The following is a 19,952-nucleotide window of genomic DNA, read 5'->3' on the forward strand; positions in this document are numbered from 1 at the left end:
TTTTCCTGTAAACCATTTTGAGATATCAGTCATAAACCAGAAAAGGGAATAGACTTATATTTTTGAAAAAAGTTTTTCTGCTCAAAAGAAGCCTCTCTAAACGACAATGCATTAATTCAACTCTTTTTAAAAGTGTAAAAAAATTATTGTTACAAGAGGAAACTTTCAAGGATACTTTCTATACAAGAGGATAGACTTTTTTCATTTAACTTTTGACTCTTTCATCGCGAATGACGAGATAACTCGTCGTCGTTCATCGATATGCCCTAGTGACGAGATAACTCGTCCTCTACACAAGGCTTTTCTACATTATTGCAGTGTGTCCTTCTACTTATTTATCAACATTTTAATGCATTCTAACCCACAGTGTTTTGCCTTTACATTTCTACCTCAGGGTGACAGCAGCAAACATTTAGACCCATTTACCATATATCAAATAATAAAATTCTAAAATACTTTCTTAATGATATCAATAGTTTTTTTTTAAAGATATCAAATAGATTATCTTTACCTTTACATATGTAAGCATAATGGAAATGAGTAGTTTATTATTACTTTAAAAACTTTGTTTTCAAAAATAAGGAAAATTTAAATAACATTTACAATTTAACATTTTTTTTTCAAAAATTGTTCAATCAATTAAGCAACTACAAAAAAAATTGTAATTACCCCCATAGACAATGCTAACAATAATTTTGCAAGCTTCTGTAAAAAATTCTATGTTGAACTTTTAAACATGGAGTTAAAAAAAATAGTGAAAATCTTAAGGTTAGTAACTTTAATAATATCATGATTAAAAAAATTTTAGCCTTAGATAAGAGGTTAAAAATAAAAATTGGCAATATGCAATTGCCTTACTTAATTATCAGTCCTAAATTTCCTTTCAATTCCTATAAAATTTAGAACATGAGGGTCTAATACTTATCTAATTAAACCTGAGACCATTTTCTCTAACTACATAATACTATTGTTAACAATATTATTAAAGAAGTTTTTCGATTTTAGAATTTATTAAACAAAATAATATTAATTCCAATGAGACTTTTGATTTCCAGTATTTTTTCAATAGCATTCCTCTTTCTAAACTAAAATATGTCCTTTTGAATTATTACTTTAATTTTAAAAATATCCTTAATTACAATTTTGATTATTGGGAAATTCTAAATAATTTTTGTCTTTTTAATAATTATCTTTATAATGGAAAATATATTTTTTATTCAAATTGATGGAATACCACAAGGATCTAATTTTTCATCTCTCTTAGTTAACTTATTTTTGTACTATCATGAAAGAAAGCATTGTATTCTTAATACAAAATTTGTTTTTAGATTTATTGATGACTCAATTTTCTATAACTTCCAAGATAATACAATTTTATTAAATGATATTTTCCTCGAGGAATTAATCTGGCTTCATTAATCATGACGACAATATTTATATTAATTTTTTGGATTTGGGTATTATAAAAGAAGAAAATATGTACTTTGTTGATTTATACTAAAAAAGAAATGATTTAATTTTAATATAAATAAACTAAATACTTGGAATTCTAATGATTCTTGCAATATCCATTTAAGTACCTGTGATGCCACAATTGGCATACACATATTTATTTTCTATCCTTTTAAATATCTCTTATTACTTAAGCTGATTTCTATTAATAGAAAAATTACATTTAAAAATAAATCAAAAACTTAATCTTTTTAAATGAACATAAAATATTTATTTCTTCTCTTCCAGATCAATGTAACGGATACTTTTTTTATTTCATTACTAATGCAGACTTATATATTCACTGTCGCCTTTAATCGAAAACAAAAATCTATTTATAACTTTTTATTCTAATTTTCCAACGGCTAAATGTTTCGGTTGCATGGTTATAATAATTCACATAAATTTGTTGGCGACTCGTGATCGCCAAGGTATTATTTTAAACCCAATATTGATATGCTGATTGGCTTTGTTTTGGCTATGCTATATTTTAATAAATCGCCAATTTTGGATCTCCTACCCATGCTTCTGTGTCCGTCGGGAACAAATTACACGTACTTTTTAATTTGGCTTTTGATTAGGCAGGTCGTGGGGATTTGTCTCCCACGGCCTGTCCTTATTAATATTATTATACAAAATTGATTCAACTGAAATTCTAATGGATAATATATTTTTATATTTTGTAACTCGAGCTCTGCAAATATACTACTAAATAAAAGCCTTTTTATTAATTCTAATCCGGCTCAACTATTATATTCATCTTCTTCTGTTTTCATCATCTTCTGTTTTCAACATCAATCTTCAACTGGCCCACTATACAAATACAACCTCCAACCACACTGGAAATAATATCCTTCTTCATAAAATTGGCACACTTGGCTTTTCCTTCTTCATAGTACCATTTTTAATAAAATGAATAGAATTAAAAAAAATATGTAGTAATGTTTATTTAACCACAAAGCAAATAGATAAGCTCTTTCAAAATTTTGCAAAAAACAATCGATTCCTAACTACAGTAATTAAATTCTATATAAAATCATTGAGTTAATAGCATGTTATTATAAATAAATTTACTACAAACCTCTTTGATAATTTATTTAATTTTTATCATGTGCAAATCCATTTCGGGCAAATACGTGGCTAAAAATATGGGCAAAACAGGCCATTTATGTTTCTCTCGCTCTCTCTCTCTTCCTTAAACAAATGTTAATTCTCTTTAATCATTAAAATTGTATAATTAAAGACCAACCTTATTAATTATAAACTTCTCTAAATTATTCAGTATAATATTACCTTGCTCACATTCATTTTTGGGCTAATCCTTGGTAACTTACAAATCAAACATGCTTCAGTCATACTGCAGTAAGAAAGCTAGTCTATTTACGCTTTTACTTCAATTTGCGCGTCTGTTTTCATATTTTGTAAGCTGGTTACCTTATTACGAAAATATTTTAAATCATTCTTGAAATTTTCCCCCTACATGAAAGCTCATTTGAATTCACTACTCACTTTATAGATTTTGTTTTATGTTTTGTTCTGCTTTTTCTTCGCATTTTACTTTCCATTTTATTTTCTGTGTTTTACATGACATTTAATACTCAATGTATTCTATTTTGCTTCGAAAATTTTTTGAGTGCTCCTCACACTATTGTATTGATGTATTTTGTTTTGGCTATATTGATGCAATATTAGAAAGCACTCTTTTTTGTGAATATAATCGTGTGAGCTGATGAAGAGATTATATCTTTTTTTAAAAGAAAAGCATTTATTTTATTTCTTATTTTAATATTTTTTTTTCTTTTTTCATTAATTTGAATTTTTTTTTATATTTTTCTTCTTTCCAATTAATATAAGGAGAAACAAAAATGGGAAAACCAACAGTCGTTATCAAGACACATCTATTGGTATAAATTAATGCGACATTTATATATATATATATATATATATATATATATATATATATATATATATATATATATATATATATATATATATATATATATATATATATATATATATATATATATATATGCGAACTTCTTATACATATGCTTATTCATACATAAAAATAAATATTTAAAATTTGCAACTTTTAGTGAATGTTTAAGTTAATATTTGCTTGAATTTACTGAGCTTTTAGCTAGTGCTTCGTATATTTCTTTTTAAATAAAGATAATGAAAAATTTGAACAGTTTCCTTAACAGCGTACGTTGAAGTAGACACGATGTCTTTAAAACATTTTATGTGAACTAAGTAACGCAGGCGAAGGGAAAAAAAGCAAAATTTTTAAAAGTGCATGAGCTATTGGTACGGAAAGACACCGAACGAATCATTGAAATTGTTGAAGAGTTAAGGAAAATTTAATCTTTTAGAAAGAGTGTATGGTGTTTACTTTTAATTTCATTTGGAGAGAAAAAAAAATTACAGTTATACATTTATTCTATGTTTATTGAGAACCTAATAAAAAGTCACGATAAAGGTGGAAGGGTACAGTTATACATTTTATTCACTCTCTCAGTATCAGCTATGGACATTCCAAATTTATTGTAAGGACCAAGCAGTTTCTTGCCGTTTCTAGCCACCATGGTGTCTTTACCATTTGTAGTGAAGATTTTGTTGCCGTAAATCATAATGGAGTCGTAATCAAAACTGTTGTACAAGATGTTCTCATGTGGCTTAAGCTTTTTAAAATCGTTCAGATTACCTAGATAATGAAAATATAGCAATTTTATATATCAGCTTATTATGAAAAGCAATTATGTCAACATAATCTACATTTTAAACAAATTAATACATTTCTCTCAATTATTGGGAAATCCAAGTACAGCAGTTAAATTTAATAAACCGATTTAATAACTCTTAGAAATATTAAGTGAAAGACAAACACATTTAAGAAGTTTCAAAGTAATCTCCGCTTGACATTTCGGTAAACGTCTCAAAAACAACTTTTGTAGAATTCAAAGTGCTTCCTCAATGCTTGGCATTCTGTACCTCTTTGACGTCCCTAAACCTACTTAAGTAATTTTTTCCCGTTTCGAATGTAAGTGTAATCCTATAGAATCTCTTTAATTCTGATATCAACATTCTGAAAGATTTTTCTAATGATTATGGAGAATGATGCATCCCTACAATCTACGAAAACAGTTTTCTGCTAACGATGCAAGATTTAAAATGTCGAAGTCATTAAGAAAAAGTCTCAACGTCAATCCTAAAGCACTTGTTCAAAATGCTCTTTATTTTTGAAGTTCAGATCATTCTGAGAGATTTTTGCGAATAATATAGTGGGTGATTCATCGCCTCAATTTACGATATAATTTTGTGCCAACCGTGCAAGATTTACAAAGTTGAAAGTATTAAACAAAATTCCAACGCCATGCCCAACGTCCATGCTCAGAATTTTTTTTTTAATTCTGACGTTGTCAGAATTCTGAAAGAGGATTTCAAAATTTTTTTTGAAACCTTTACAGCAGAGTATAGAAATGTATTACTTTGGATAATAATTCTAAAGATATGAATAGGTGTGTAAGTCACACATTATTTTCAGTTATTAGTAGGTATTTTGCAAAAACTAACAGTCACACAATTGCAACTAATTCTTTTCATGATACATTTATTAAAATTGATTTATTTTTAATATCTTGCTGGCTCCTTAAGGAATTTTCTTTTTTCAATGACGCTGATTTGGAAGAAAGAAAGCAAAATAACTTATACTTGACTGGACTAAGGTCACGTGCAAGAATGGCTATCTAGTCAGTCCAAGTCAATAGTTTCCATTTTCCAGAACAGCTTAAAGAGGACTCTAAAATTTGATTTCTTAGTGATCCGATAAATTTTTGGGTCAAAGAATGGCTTTGACAAATCTTTTTTTTAAATATCAGGCCCTTATTTATTAAAATAATATCACTCACTTAAGGTGTAAAAATAAACATTTCATATATATATCTATCTATCTATCTATCTATCTATATATATATATATATATATATATATATATATATATATATATATATATATATATATATATATATATATATATATATATATATATATATATATATATATATATATATATATATATATATATATATATATATATATATATTGCTTCTGATCTAGACGTCTTTATCTACACATATTTTGAGTGTTCCGGAGCTTTTTCTGGCTCTTGGGTCAGACACACAGTTATTAACAGTCATTGCAAATTACATCACACTTACAAAGATCTTATAGTAGAATAATTCCAAGCGATTTTCAAAACCAATAATTAATTTACCTTCCCATGTACAAAAATATTTCTCTGAAACATCAATGCTTTTGCACTAAAATGCATGAAATCAACCATAATCTACACAAATAAGCAGATTCATAAAATGAAAAATGGTTTGTTTTTTTTAGAGAAAATAATCGCAAAAACGTCTTCGTGTTTAACTTCGTTTAAGGTTTAGTTTGCGACTAGCGCTACAGTTGTAACAGAATAGCTGGTGTTATCATGCAAAGAAACGTATCAAAAAGGTTAACAATTAAATTTAAGAACTTAAACCAATTATTAGAAAAACTTATTTTTCGAGAATATTATTAACAATTTTTAATTAAAACGCTGGCACTGCCCGTGTGCTCAGCTGGATCCGAGGCATCTCTTCAACTGCGTCTCTGTTGCCTCGACCCTCTTCAACATCGACCTCAACTGCTGCCATGACACCCTTTATTCCGAAAAAGTCGGAGATGTGGCCAGGGCTGTGCTCCATGCCTTCGGTCACATTTGAATTATACTTTTCTGCATTTCTCAAACGACAACAACAACAATTAAAACTCTTAAACGAATTACCAGTGGGTGCTTTGCTCTCGCAATATTTTGAGGCATATAATTTTGAGTTGATCAGCCTTTTTAGAATAATATCAGTTACATTTATACTTACTTTTCATAATATTTTCGAAATAAATGATCAGGTAGTCATCTCTATCTGATCTGCTCTGTTCATGATAGAATCCAATAGCATGTCCCAATTCATGAACGATAGTGCCTACATGGTGGCAACCTGACCCAAGTGAAAGCGGTTGTCCTATTCCTGGCTTGATTTTGCCTTTGCCCACAAATGAATAGCACCTGAGTTAAAATTTCAGTTGTATGATAAGTTTCAGTGATATATATATATATATATATATACATATATATATAAATATATATATATATATATATATATATATATATATATATATATATACATATATATATATAATATATATATATATATATATATATATATATATATATATATATATATATATATATATATATATATATATATATATATATATATATATATATATATATATATATATATTTTTATATATATATATATATATATATATATATATATATATATATATATATATATATATATATATATATATATATATATATATATATATATATTTATATATATATATATATATATATATATATTTATAAATTAATATTAATTTGATTTCCTGATGAAAATTGGAGATGTAATATAGTAGTCTCAGTAATCATGTTTTCACTTTTCCTTGTATTTTTCGGAAATAAGGTTTCAGTCTTGCCTTCTTAATTAGTGATTCTTTTAATTTTGATACGTTTTGTGTTTTCAATCACTTAGATAAATTATGACTCTGAATATGAATATTTGAGTGATTTCAGTTTTGACAAACGTTTTAAAAATATGTTAAATATGTTAAGTAACTTAATGTGTAAAGGATATCCATTGCGAAATATGTTTTATGTGTGGCAATTTGAGCCACGAATATGGTTTATTACCTAGAAAAGTAAATTCACCAGAAAATTCTGTCAGAATGGAAAGGAACATGCCGCTACAAATGAACATAGCGAGAAATACGAATATTCGTAATCGCGTGGAATCGGTAAAATTGGATTTGAATACGACAAATAGTGACAATTAATATTTAACTAACTAGAAATTTAATAGTTTTAAGTTCTGGCGTAGTTTTTTTAAGCATAATTATGCAATCAATGTACAGAAGAAAATCTGGAAAATCACTATGCTTAAAAACAGTGCACCCAACCTGATAGAGAATAATTTCTTCATTATTTTGGTGGCCCGTACGTGATTGTAAGGTAAGATCGGTCACTATAAAAACATATTCAGTGTTCATAAAACTCCCAGTGTAGCTATTATATAATTTAAATTTGCATGAAATGAATACGTGAGAAATTCTAAATTGTTTATTGAAAAAGTGATTCCTTTAGTTCTAATTTATTTTATCATATTTGTGATAATTGTGGTACTTGATAAACAATTGAATTAAATTTGTGTATTGTTTCTGCAGAAATATCCAGAAAAAAAACTTTAGTTTTAATTGTGATATATAGTTCTTTTTTAAAGTATTTGCTCATTGTTGTATATTCTTAATTAAATTCGTACCTTAAGCCGTATGGCTCTTTAATTTTATATGAGGTCAAAATGAAACAAAAAATTTCCAAACTATATATAAATTCATTAAAGTTTTATATGAGCTTCGAGACTTTCCGAGCACTATCCTCACAAAACGATTTGTGTAAAATAATTATTAAATTTTTTCATTCAAAATATTTCATCGAGGAATATACTGTTAGTTTCGATTTAATAATATACAGTATGCTTCCTTTTTCTCAAAATTTTTCCCATAATTAGCTAAAATTAAAAAAAGAGAATAAGAAAAATGCTTCTGTGCCTACGTCCTCCATAAATGTGGTATTATATCTTCTCTAAAAAGTAAATAAATAACCAAATGTTTATTTTTTATTGCATAATTTTCTACTTACCCACTTCCTTTAAATATCTTTAAATAATTATCTTCGTTTGTTCTGGGAACAAATCGGATGCAAGTGTAAAATTCGTAGTGATCCATGCCCTTTCGAATTATTTCCTTTTTATCACCTATAGATGAAAAAAAGCAATTAAAATCATTTTTATGAGAACTGATATGTTTTTGTATGACAAGATAATCGTAATGTAAGCAGCTAAATGTTTCAAGGGCGAGCATAAGTAGGACTTGTTGCAACGTGCGTAAATATTGTTTTGGAATTATTATGTTTTTATGTCTAGTTTGGATTCGAATACGATTAAATAAAAACGTATTTAAAGTATACGTTAAAGATCTCTTACAATTCAGAAGTGGGATAAAAAGAACGGTAATTTGTTGTTTATGTTTCTTTTCTTTCTTAATTTACGATGTCTCATTTATCTAAAGTACGTAAGTCAGAGTTACAGGTTATTGCAATGGAACTTGGCGAAGAAGTACACAATGCTTTTAAGATTGCAGATCAAAAAAACTTGGTTTTAAATAGCACAAACTATGATGAGGATTTGGTACAAGGAATGATATTCGGGAAAAATATACTTGAGGGTGCCCCTTGACGAAATTGGCGACTTATGTTTGGCGCCATACTTGTTTGCCCGGAACACCGTGGTAACCCACAAACAGGACATTTATATCTATTACTAATTAAACCTTTATTCATACACCAGTCAATCACTGTTTTTTTTTCATTGTTATTAAAATCGTACAGAAGCTTAAGATTTATCCTATTGACAGTATTCATTTTTAGTACCAGAAGCAAAAATAACCTTACCAGCCGGTATCCAAAGTAGAACTAACGGATCTCTGAAATTACATTTAAAAACACCGCTAAATTCTAAACTAATCAGAATCACGATTAAAATCTAAACCAATCAGAATCACGATTGGTTTTCAACATCGCCCAGCTTGGCGATCACAACTTGGCGGGGGCACCCTCAAGTATAGTCTACCCTGATATTCAATTTAAATGCGGATGGAGAAGCCGCAGCTGCTGAGAAAGAAGCTATGCGAAAGCATGAATTGGAAATGAGAAAATTGGAACTAGGGAATGTTGCACTTATTTACCTATTGATTCGCCAAAACCAAAAATAGACTGGTAATCTCAGTTAAGGTACTTTAATTCGAAAAATGACGACATAAGTTTATTCGTAGTGCGTTTCGAAAGAGTAATGAAACGAGTTAAAATGGAGCTAAATTTATAGGTGGCTTGTTTGACTAGTATTTTACCAAGAGATATAGTTGAAATAATCATGCGAGAATCAGAAAAATTAGCGGAAAACTATTCTCATGTGAAGGAATTGTTACTAAAACGATATAAATTAAGTTCTGAAAAATTTAGACAGTTGTTTTATTCGCATAAAATTAAAATTGATAGTACTTGGCGAGAATATTATTATGAACTTGAAACATTTTTTGATGGATGGATAAAAGGTTTAAATATAAAAACAGTGGAAGATTTAAAAAATGTAATTATATCAGACAGAATTAAGCAAAGTGCACCATATTTAAAACGAGCAAGATATATTTAAAATATACGTTAAATATCTCTTACAATAAACATATTTTAATATTTGACATTAAAAATTCTATTTTTATTCTTCAAATGCTGCTGTGATGCTTTACATTTGCTTACGTTTCAACAAGAACAATTTTGAAATGATTCTTTTCCTTTTGAGTACAGTCACAAGACGGGTTAATAAGATCACATACCAAAGCTTAATATTTTCATTTAGTTGTTTTGAGATAAATTTTATCGGAGTGAGCTCTCATTTACTAATGACTTATAAAATTATATATTTTTGTTTTATTGTTAAGCATTCTCAAACAAAAATATATATTTCAAACAACTGATAAATTGGACTTCTGACTGCAAAAACTTCATTAACTTAAAAAAATAAAGATGAAAAAATACGACACGTTTCAAGGTTTTAAAAACAGACGACCTTTATCGAGACCAACCAGCATTCACTTGTTGGTTAGTCTTAATAATGAGAGTCTGTTTTGAGCGTTGGAGACAAGTCATCTTGAAGTCTGATGAAGCTTCACCCATTCGATTACTTGGTATTATTTATTACAAATTATCAATTTGCATCATATAGTAGGTGCGTGAATTCTACCATAGAAATCTTCATTAATTACGAGTAGTTTAACGGAATGGAATATAATAAGTGTCTTCGTAATAAAAAAAAGAATATCTAAATTCAAACACATATAAATTGTTGCTTTAGTGCCATCAAAATAACTCTTCTGTTTGTGCTTCTATATGCACGTAAAAAATTTTTTTATTAAACAATTCAAGAATTTCCCACGATGCATCAATCATTGTGCTCTAGCCGTGGTGGCTCAGAGGGTGGAGCGTTCTCCTTCCAATTAGGTAAACCGGGTTCTAATCCCAGGGTTGTCTGTGTGATTCAAATTCCGCACCCAGCAATAATCAACTACAGTGCTAACGTAAAATATCCTCAGTGTTAGACGGATCATGGTTGGAGTTTTCTTGCAATCAAGTTGATCATGGGAGAGTTTTCGGGGTTTTCCTCTTCGTGTAACACAAATGCTGATAGTTCCATTAAAAAGACCTCCATGAAGACAAATTTCTCCAAATACTTAATCCAGGAGTTCTTTTGTCTTCTGGATTGGGTTCAAAATGCAACAAGGCTAAGGAGTTAAACATTGATAGTCGTAAGCCAAAATTTGGGTCGGCTGTTCAACGACTGTTGTCAAATAAAAAAATATTATTGTATTCTATTTTTATACCATAGAATCAAAATTCGCTTTCTAACGAAACACAGTTTGGAATGATACGAACAAAATCCATGAAATTTAATACACAAAGAAAGTTATTTTTCCATTTTACCTATGTAAAAAAAATTTACGATTACATCACAAATTTGACCATTTAAATTTTAATCTAATTTTAATCTCATTTAATTGATTAAGAGTAATAAGTCAACTTCAGTATCAGTCAGTATTCATTTAATATATTAATTAAATATTAATAAGGTATTTAACACAACTTTTAAAATACTAAACACATGCTGATTTCGTTTTTGATTTCCTTTATGATTTTGATTACTAAGCTGATAAGAAATTTAACAATACTAATACTTTAATAATCCGTTTCTTTTATTGTTTTTGATTCGTATCATGTTTTGCATTTGATTTTGTGTGCATAAATCGTCAACTTAACGTGCATATGTAAATAAATTCTGAAAATGAGTTCTGCTTTTTACTCATGCCAATTACGCTGTTTATTGCCGTCCATCGAAACATGTAGTTATGCTATACATTAATTTTGGATCAATCACATTATTTTAACGATGAAATGCAGTTTTTTTTTCTTGATTCTAAGAGAGAAAAGCTTCAAATATATTAATTGACTTTCATGAACTCTTTCTAACACACTTCTTTATTTAGTGAAAGTGAAATTATATATTTATCAATTTTTTTTCTTCTGAAGCATAAAATAGAATCAAAAGGAAGTGAACTCTTGACTTTTACTTAAATAGATGATCTCAGTATGTATTTCTTACTTAAAGAGGAGTCTATGACATAAGGAATCACTCCATTTGACCACCTCCACTCTTTTCCCGGAATAGCATTTCGATCGGAATCCTAGAAACCAGATAGATCTAAATAATTTTTAGTCAGATAAACTATTACACTGCAAAAAATTCCAAACTGTTAATGAACGCTTGTATTCCATTTTTTGGTATAAAATAGTCAATTACAAGTGCTTAACAACACAGCAGTTAAAATAATATTGATCAAACTTGAAACGTTTTCTCGGTAATCTGAAAATCTTGTGTTGACAAACACACCGATTCCTCAAAGTTAGTTTCCCTTGTACTAAGATTGCAATTATAAATTTCTCAAAAAACAAAATACTATCCTAAAAACTAAACTTTTAATAATTATTGAAATGCTACATAAATGTTTTGTTCTTAATTTTTCACTGTGCCCTTTCTGTTGAAGGAACTACAGAGAAATATGGAAATTTTTCATTACGGGCAACTTGAAATCAATACAATTACACAATCACCGATCATACTATTGGAAATATATTAGTATGGTATATTTTTTTTAAATTTCCAGTGTTTAAAGCACACAAAAAAAAACAGTTGGCGTAATGGATACACCCTAGATTAATAGTTTTTTCTTTCTTTCCCGCATTTCATGCCTGTTATATATTATAGTGCCATGACTTGTTATAACTTGTTTTTATAATACTAATTATGTTAACTGGAAATTTAAAACACTGTGTGAATTCGGATACGAGTTTCCCCATGCTTATGGATGGATGCCTGATCAGATTTCTTTTTCTTCCCATCTTGTCCTAGTTTCTCGGGATCTCCGACGTTTTCAGAGTCGGAAACGCCCACGCATGACAATTTGTGACATATGCAGATTCACTTGTTTACGGCTTACATTTAAATATTCATGTGCCTCACAATTTGTGTAACTGCCAGGTTTTTACAGTTTTGAAACTGTAAGTTATTGAGAATTGAAAAAAAGACCTTTGCCTTAGTGACTAGTTGCGACCCATTAGCGATCCGGATCTACATAGTTAAAGAATGTCCTATAAAAGTACCCAATTTTAGGCTTAAATAGTACAGAAATAGTTAACTATAAGGTAATGAAATAAACCATAAGTTGAAAATAAGAGATGAAAAATGTAATACACAATTTTCAAATTTATTTTAAAAAGTATCCAACGGATTAAATTAGAAATGTTTCCTTACAAGATCCTTATAAGAGCTAATCCTAAAGTCCAGAGGGAAGTGACGTCGTTGAAAAGAAAACGAAATTATGAACTAAAAAAAGTCATGTAACCCTAGATATCTGAGACAAACAAAAATGGCTATTTACAAACCTAAATTGACTTCAAATTTTGTTGCGCTCGGTTTTCGATTTTTGTGATTCAAATTTAAAGCTGGGCATGAATTTTCTGCAACATTATTCATTAGCCATACACTATTTATTTAATCCACCAATAAGTAATTGTATAAAAATGTTTGGTTTTTCTCATTTTTTTATATGTTTCGTTTATATCATATGTTTGGTTTTCTGCAGAAAACCCAGAGCATGGATTTTACTTTTAGGTTTATTTTCGCTTCCATTATACATTCAATGTTTCAAATTATGTTTAATTAATGCTCCTTGTTGAAGAAATTGTAAGCAAGAGTAATAAATTTATATTTACAAAAAATATCGATCACTGTATCTTTCATTTATTAGTCTGTTTTTGTAACACATAGGGACAGTAAATTAATAATGAAACTTCTAAAATGAAGAACTTATTATGAATTCTTTGTAAACGCTTAGTCACTATCACAATTCAGATTGCAGTATTAATGTTTCTGACGGATCATGATGCGTATTTCAATTTTAAGGACTTATATAATAACTCTTGAAAAAATAATATAAATTATGTTACTTTTTAACCTGAAATACGCTTCCCTTTACAGTGGTAAAAGATCAAAAAATAGCCTAAGCCATCTTTAGAATTACTCCTCAATGCTAAGTTTTGGCTAATGTCCTCGGACATTCCTTTACTTAGTCGTTTTAGCAAACTTCCTAGTTTCGGAAACAAGAAAAATCCCGCGAGTACAAAGAACGGAGAACATGGTGGATAAGTCATTTCGACTATCACTCAAACTAAATAAAAACAGGCAAAGGAAAGAAGGTTTTTTGATGCCAAAAAATCTTCCATCGGCGTCAGAACACAGATGAACATATGAACATTTTCCGAAAGAAGAATTTAGAAGTTTTTTTCTTTAACTTCTGCAAACAAATACAAAAATGTATTACAGCAACTGGTGTTTACTTCAAAACATGATAAATAGTTATGTTAGTAATATAATGTTTTCTAGAGTTTAAAAAAAAATCTATAGCTTTAGAAATTTAATAGTTGAGCCTTATATCTTACACTCAAAAAAAATTCTGACGCATTCCTACAGACATAATACTTACAAAGTCCCAACCAACAATGTCCCCTTGAAATAAACCAGGATTTTCTAAAGCCAGTCTAGCTTCTAAAATGAAATTGTACATTATTTTAATTATTCATTAAAAATTCATGTAGTTATTTGATAATGAAATAAAATCATTTGATCAGAGAAGCAAGTCTGGAAAAAAATTAATTTCGAATAAAAAACCGAAAAAATAAAAAAGACATAACTGAATAATTAAAAAAAACTAGATAAATTAACAGTATAGTTAGAGTGAAATAAGTACACAATCGAGGACACAATTCCAGCGAAGAAAGAAGAAAAGTGTCATCAAAGCCTGATAAATCATTTAGAAGTAAAGTGAGATTAAAAATATCAAAACATGTTTTCTTACTCGAGGAAAATGGGAGAAGGTGAGAGGCGATAATAAGAAACGTTTCAGCTGACAAACAATGGAATTCAATGTCGTCAATAGTGATTTGTCACATTTTGGTAACTTTTTTTAATCCTTAATACTAATATTTGTCTCCTAATAAGTCTAGTTACTTTTTCACTTTTGAGAAGAATTCTAAAAAGTGCAGTGCGCGAAGTTAAAAAAAAAATCATCCTCACTCTAAAGATCTAGAATTTGGATCTTCACGTTCAAGGACTTATTCTTAATGGTTTGGAGGGGGAACAATAAGTATGCTAATTAATTATTGCAGACGATATTTTAAGTTATGAAATCGAGCAGAAAAGCATTCTTTCTCTGAATAAACACACCTGTTTTGAAAGAATTCGGGTTTCTGACCCCCGAAATATAGGGGGCAGTCTCAATCTTAGGAATGTGGTCCCTATAATTTCGTCAGGAGGGTGAACCAAAGTTTAGACTCCTTTATGCTAATTTTACTTTTTGCGTATTTCGCCATGTTGTCTTGAGAACTTCTTAAGCGAGTTAAAATATTGTGGGCCATTATTATGAAATTCGTTTATCCAAATATTACTATGCAAAAAATAAATTTTAGTATGTATATATACAGTGGTGGCCAAAAGTGTGGACACTTTTTGAAAGTTTTATGCTTTTCAACTTTGTGTGCTTGTGGAATATATTAATTTTCACTTAAATACAAACGTTTATATATCAAATTGAAGGTAATTTAATGTAGAATTTAATAATAAATGCAATATTACAATATCTGTATTACAGAAAAAGTTATGCAATTAATAGTAAGATCTATCTTAGATTTGCATTTTTTTAAAGTGATACTTACACAATCAATAATTAGTAGGATGACCCTTAATTTTTAAGACAGCTTCACAGCGTCTTTTCATGGAGTGAACGAGTGTTTGGAGTTCATCTTTCGTAATCACATGGTGCCAAGAATCAATTATAGCTTCAATAAGTTGTCGTTTATTGGATGGACGTTTTTTTCGTACAAGAATTTTCAAACGTCGCCTCAAATTTTCAATTGGATTGAGATCAGGGCTGTTTCCTGGCCATGGTAATATATCTATGCCTTTATTTTGAAACCATGCTTTGCATACTTTTGCTGTGTGGCATGGAGCTGAATCCTGCTGAAAAATAAATGGTGCGTTGTTGGAGAAGAGATCCCTGATTGAAGGTATCAATTTTGGTTTCAGGGCAGTTTCGATGTATTTTTTGGCATTCAGGATGCCATCAATCACTTGAATTCGGCCCACACCATCTGCAGATATACATGCCCAAATCATGACATTTGTTGGATTTTTAGTAGTTGCTTCAATGCAATTAAGCGCTTCACCTACTCTACGTCTCACGTATTTTCTACCATCACTTCCAAAGAGCGATATTTTACTCTCATCACTCCAGATTACTTGCTTCCATTGATTTTCTGACCATTTAAAGTGTTCTTTTGCCGACTTAACTCGTTTTTCGCTTTGCTTTTGGTTTAAATATGGTTTGGGGGCCAAGACATGACTTGAAGGTCCCTGGGATGTTTTTCCACGATTCGACCTTTATGACATTGTGCAATATCCTGTTGGTAAACACAATCTCCCGCTGGAAAAACTGTTGCCATGAATGGGTGAACCTGGTCTGCAACTATGTTCAAGTAGCTTACAGACGTCAGGGAATGTTCTATGAGGATTATGGGTTCTAATGTGCCCCATGAAAACATTGTTCCTGGGCGAGAAACCATGAAAACCTGGGCGTGCCCATTTTTATAGATGGATGGTGGTCTTAATGTAATGGCTCTTCGGTGTATATATATATATTTTACTATTTTATTTAATAACAGTTGGAAAAATTTTGAATTGTATGGTATAAAATTTTTTACATCATTTTAAAGCTTTAAATATTACATGGCAAAATCCAAATTTTAGTGAAAATGGTTGAACAGTTCCTGAGAAATTTAATATTATGTATACCACTTTTCCGAAATTCGGATTCTCAAAAAAAAAAGGAACTATTCCACCAATTTTGCACTAATTATGTATTTTGCCATGCGAAATTATTTTCTTTAAGTGATGTAAAGGAGTGTATACCTTAAAATTCAAAATGTTTTCAAATATTATTAAATAAAATAATAAAAAATAATAAGTTTTTACTTTGGATAACCGAAACGAATTTTATAATTGCGTGCAATTTTTTTTCTTCAATTCTGGGGATATGGCGAATTACTCAAAAAGTAAAATTAACATTAAAGTGTCCAAACTTTGGATCGCTCTCCTGAGCAAATTATGGGGACCATATTTCCCAGAGTGTAGCTAAAACTAAACTAAACTCAGCGGCGCGACAGCTCATAATGGCCAAGGCCTACTGTGCCCATCTCAGTTTTCTTGACCTTGGGCTCTGGGGTGCAGGAGCAGATGTTCCGGTCAGGTTGTCAGCCGAACGTGAAACCCCCAGTGTTTAGTTCTCAAGCATGCTTGGTACTCATTTATCAACCCACTGAAGGGATGAAAGGCTGAGTCATCCTTACCCGGCCCGAGGATCGAACCAGGTACCTGTGGCACGACAGCGCGAAGCGCTACCGCTCAGCCACCGGGAGTCCCAGACTGTAGCTACCTCCTATATTTTGTAGGTAAGAAACCCTAATCCATCAAAAAAGCGTATTTATTCAGAGAAAGTACGTTTTGGGTCTCATTTCGTAAATTAAAATATCGCCTGATGTAATTAATTAGCATATTTCAAGACACCTCCTCGAACCATTGAGAATGAGTCATGAAACGTGAAGATCATTAGATCAGAAGTTATTGCGGGTGGTCCTTTTTTTGGCACAGTGTGCATTAAATGCAACGATAAACGAAAGTGGTGAATAAAATTCGTTCCGATGATGAGCAATACCTAAACCAGTCACCAATCGTACTATTCTTTATAAAGAGAAAATATTTATGATTTTCGATTTTAAATAAGATATATTAGAACGTATATAATTTTTATCATAATGCTAGTTAAAATCAAAGCTAAATGACATAAAATGATTGATACTTAAATTTTATTGTAATTAGTTTATCTTAAATAATTTTTTTCATGAAAGATGAAGAAACTGACATTTATTTTCTCACGCCAAAAAGAATGCATTCATATAAAAAGTAGCAAAAAGTATAAAAATATATAGTAAGAAAGAAATTCTTGTAAAATTTTTTTACTCTATAGTTAAGACATCTCAGAATTATGTTTAATAAAAAAACATAATTCTGAGTAATGAAATGAAAATATATGGCATTTGAATCATTCATCTGGTAATTTCTCCGTTCATATGGTAACGATTAAAAAAATAGTTCTTTGTAGACATGGTTTTGTAGTTCTTATTGTTCTTCATATTACCACACATTTAGAAAGAAAAACAATAATGAAAGTTACATCACGGTAAAAAACTTACTGTAGTTTCATTTTTGCTACTGTTATCTTTGTTTCTTGTTCTAATATTATTTTTTATCGTTTGTTTTTCTGTCAACAGTTGTCGTCTAATCTGTCGTCCAATTAAAAGAAAACAAGACGGTAAGAATACATTTAATGATAAAATGAGTTTTACGGATAATTCACCTAAACTGTCTATACTTTATACCGTAATTTGAACCCAGGTGTTTAACTGTGTAACCAAAAATCGTATTCTCTTATTCAATCAAAAATTTATTCTCTTATTTTGGAGCTAAATATAATTTATTCCAATTTAAAAATATTACTATAAATGTATTGTTAACGGATTGAACGTCAAAGTGGCAATCAGAAATTTAAATTTTACACTTGTTTTTTTACAATATGAATGAATTTTTTTCATATATATTTATGAGTGTATTCATACTTAAAACTGATGTTCAGGCTAAGATGCATAATTACATAATATTTTTTGACAAAAAAATTTCCTGCGCCAAGTGCAAAAAATGAAGAAAAAAAAGAGAAATTATCGTGGTTCATTTTTATAAATGTATTTTAGTTGTTTCTTTAATATTTATATCGTTCAGATACAAGTGCGAAATTGAAAACCTCTTTATTTATAATAATAGGAGATATATTGAGTTTTTAAATGATTTAAGCCTAAATATTTCGGTTGGTAGAATGATCGTTTTCCAGAAATTTTTAAAATGTTTCCGGTCCCCACTGTCGACGGAAAATACGCAATTGGCAAACAGATTTAAGTTCCATGGACTAAACACAAAAGGCCCTTTCCTGCAAAGAATAAAAAAACAGATGAGATTCATCAACAAAATTTTAAACAACCATTATTTGCCCCAATAGTTTCCTTATGCCTATCATTATCTACTGAGTTTATTTCTTGCTACTAGGCTGGAAAAATAAAATAAAAAGTGTTCATGCCTCAAATTTTATTCCATGGGGTACATTATAAAATATCTCGGTAAACATGGCGCTAAAATGTACTAGCATTTTGGGTGCATCATCCATAAAATCCATTTTTACCTTAAAATATTATGTCGTAAATTTTACAGAAATATTCATTTGCTGACTGTAATCATTACTGTAAAAATAATGGTAAATCAGAATTTTTGTTTCGTAAGATGAACCGTTAGAAATTGATTTTGCGGTACGCATTTTTATCCGGAAAAAATGGATTTTACCTGTAATTTTGCAGTAATTTGTCCCAGAATTTTTTGCAGTGTCTGCTTATCGTTCACGGTTATGGAATAAAATAAAATATCTATATTTTGAGATTAACTATTTTTTAGAGTAAACTCTATTTTTTTTAATGTATAAAAACTAATGTAATTGCGAGCTCAAGTTAGAAAGAAAAGCAAAACAAGATTACCTTTCTCATCTTCTGGACTCAGCTGAACAATAGCAGCTAAAGAAACAGACAGCAAACTTGCGAAGAACAGACGAATCTTCATGGTTCTGAGCCTAAATTTTATAATTAAACAAGTCCAGATATCGTATTTTAAATTATCTTCTTTTCAACGCCATTTTATAATCACTTATGGGAAACCACCCTGCTGTTGCTGATTAGGATATCATAAAAAAAAGGATTCAAATTATTTGTTTAGAAGTCACGAAATATTAATGATAAATATCAAATGTTCTTGAATTTTAACATTTCAAATTGCATAAAACTGATTTATCATTTTAATTACATGAATTTCAATTACAATTGTTGACACAATTGGTGTATTAAAAAATAATGTTTACAGCTGCAGCAAAATTCATTCGGAATGTATCATGAAAATTTGCATAAATTGAATAACATAATTTCTTTTTCCTTT

General features: G+C 29.4%; 1 protein-coding gene across 2 annotated transcripts; it reads right to left on the reverse strand.

The window, feature by feature from the left end:
- Nucleotides 1-3,921: 3,921 nt before the first annotated feature.
- LOC107448200 (astacin-like metalloprotease toxin 5) lies at nucleotides 3,922-19,655 on the reverse strand. Of its 2 annotated transcripts, XM_043049068.3 has the most exons (6): nucleotides 19,502-19,655; nucleotides 14,299-14,360; nucleotides 11,859-11,940; nucleotides 8,291-8,405; nucleotides 6,408-6,595; nucleotides 3,922-4,195 (listed from the first exon to the last, which is right to left on the reverse strand). In XM_043049068.3, exons 1-6 carry the CDS (start codon nucleotides 19,581-19,583, stop codon nucleotides 3,960-3,962), a joined length of 765 nt encoding a protein of 254 aa, XP_042905002.2. In that variant the 5' UTR covers nucleotides 19,584-19,655; the 3' UTR covers nucleotides 3,922-3,959. The 2 variants fall into 2 exon arrangements, with proteins under 2 accessions (XP_042905002.2, XP_087023990.1); XM_087167864.1 differs by lacking the exon at nucleotides 14,299-14,360 and having other exon boundaries at nucleotides 19,502-19,584.
- Between the last annotated feature and the right edge of the window lie 297 nt (nucleotides 19,656-19,952).

Source organism: Parasteatoda tepidariorum, chromosome 7, assembly GCF_982258835.1.
Source record: "Parasteatoda tepidariorum strain Cologne lab strain chromosome 7, Ptep-v5.0, whole genome shotgun sequence".
In the NCBI taxonomy this organism is placed as follows: domain Eukaryota; kingdom Metazoa; phylum Arthropoda; class Arachnida; order Araneae; family Theridiidae; genus Parasteatoda; species Parasteatoda tepidariorum.

Coding starts and splice junctions, on each gene's coding strand:
- LOC107448200 (XM_043049068.3), bottom strand. CDS start 19,583: ATGAAGATTCGTCTGTTCTTCGCAAGTTTGCTGTCTGTTTCTTTAGCT. Junction 8,406..11,858: donor TGTCATAGACTCCTCTTTAA/GTAAGAAATACA, acceptor TTTCATCTATAG/GTGATAAAAAGGAAATAATT. Junction 6,596..8,290: donor AAGATATTTAAAGGAAGTGG/GTAAGTAGAAAA, acceptor ATTTTAACTCAG/GTGCTATTCATTTGTGGGCA.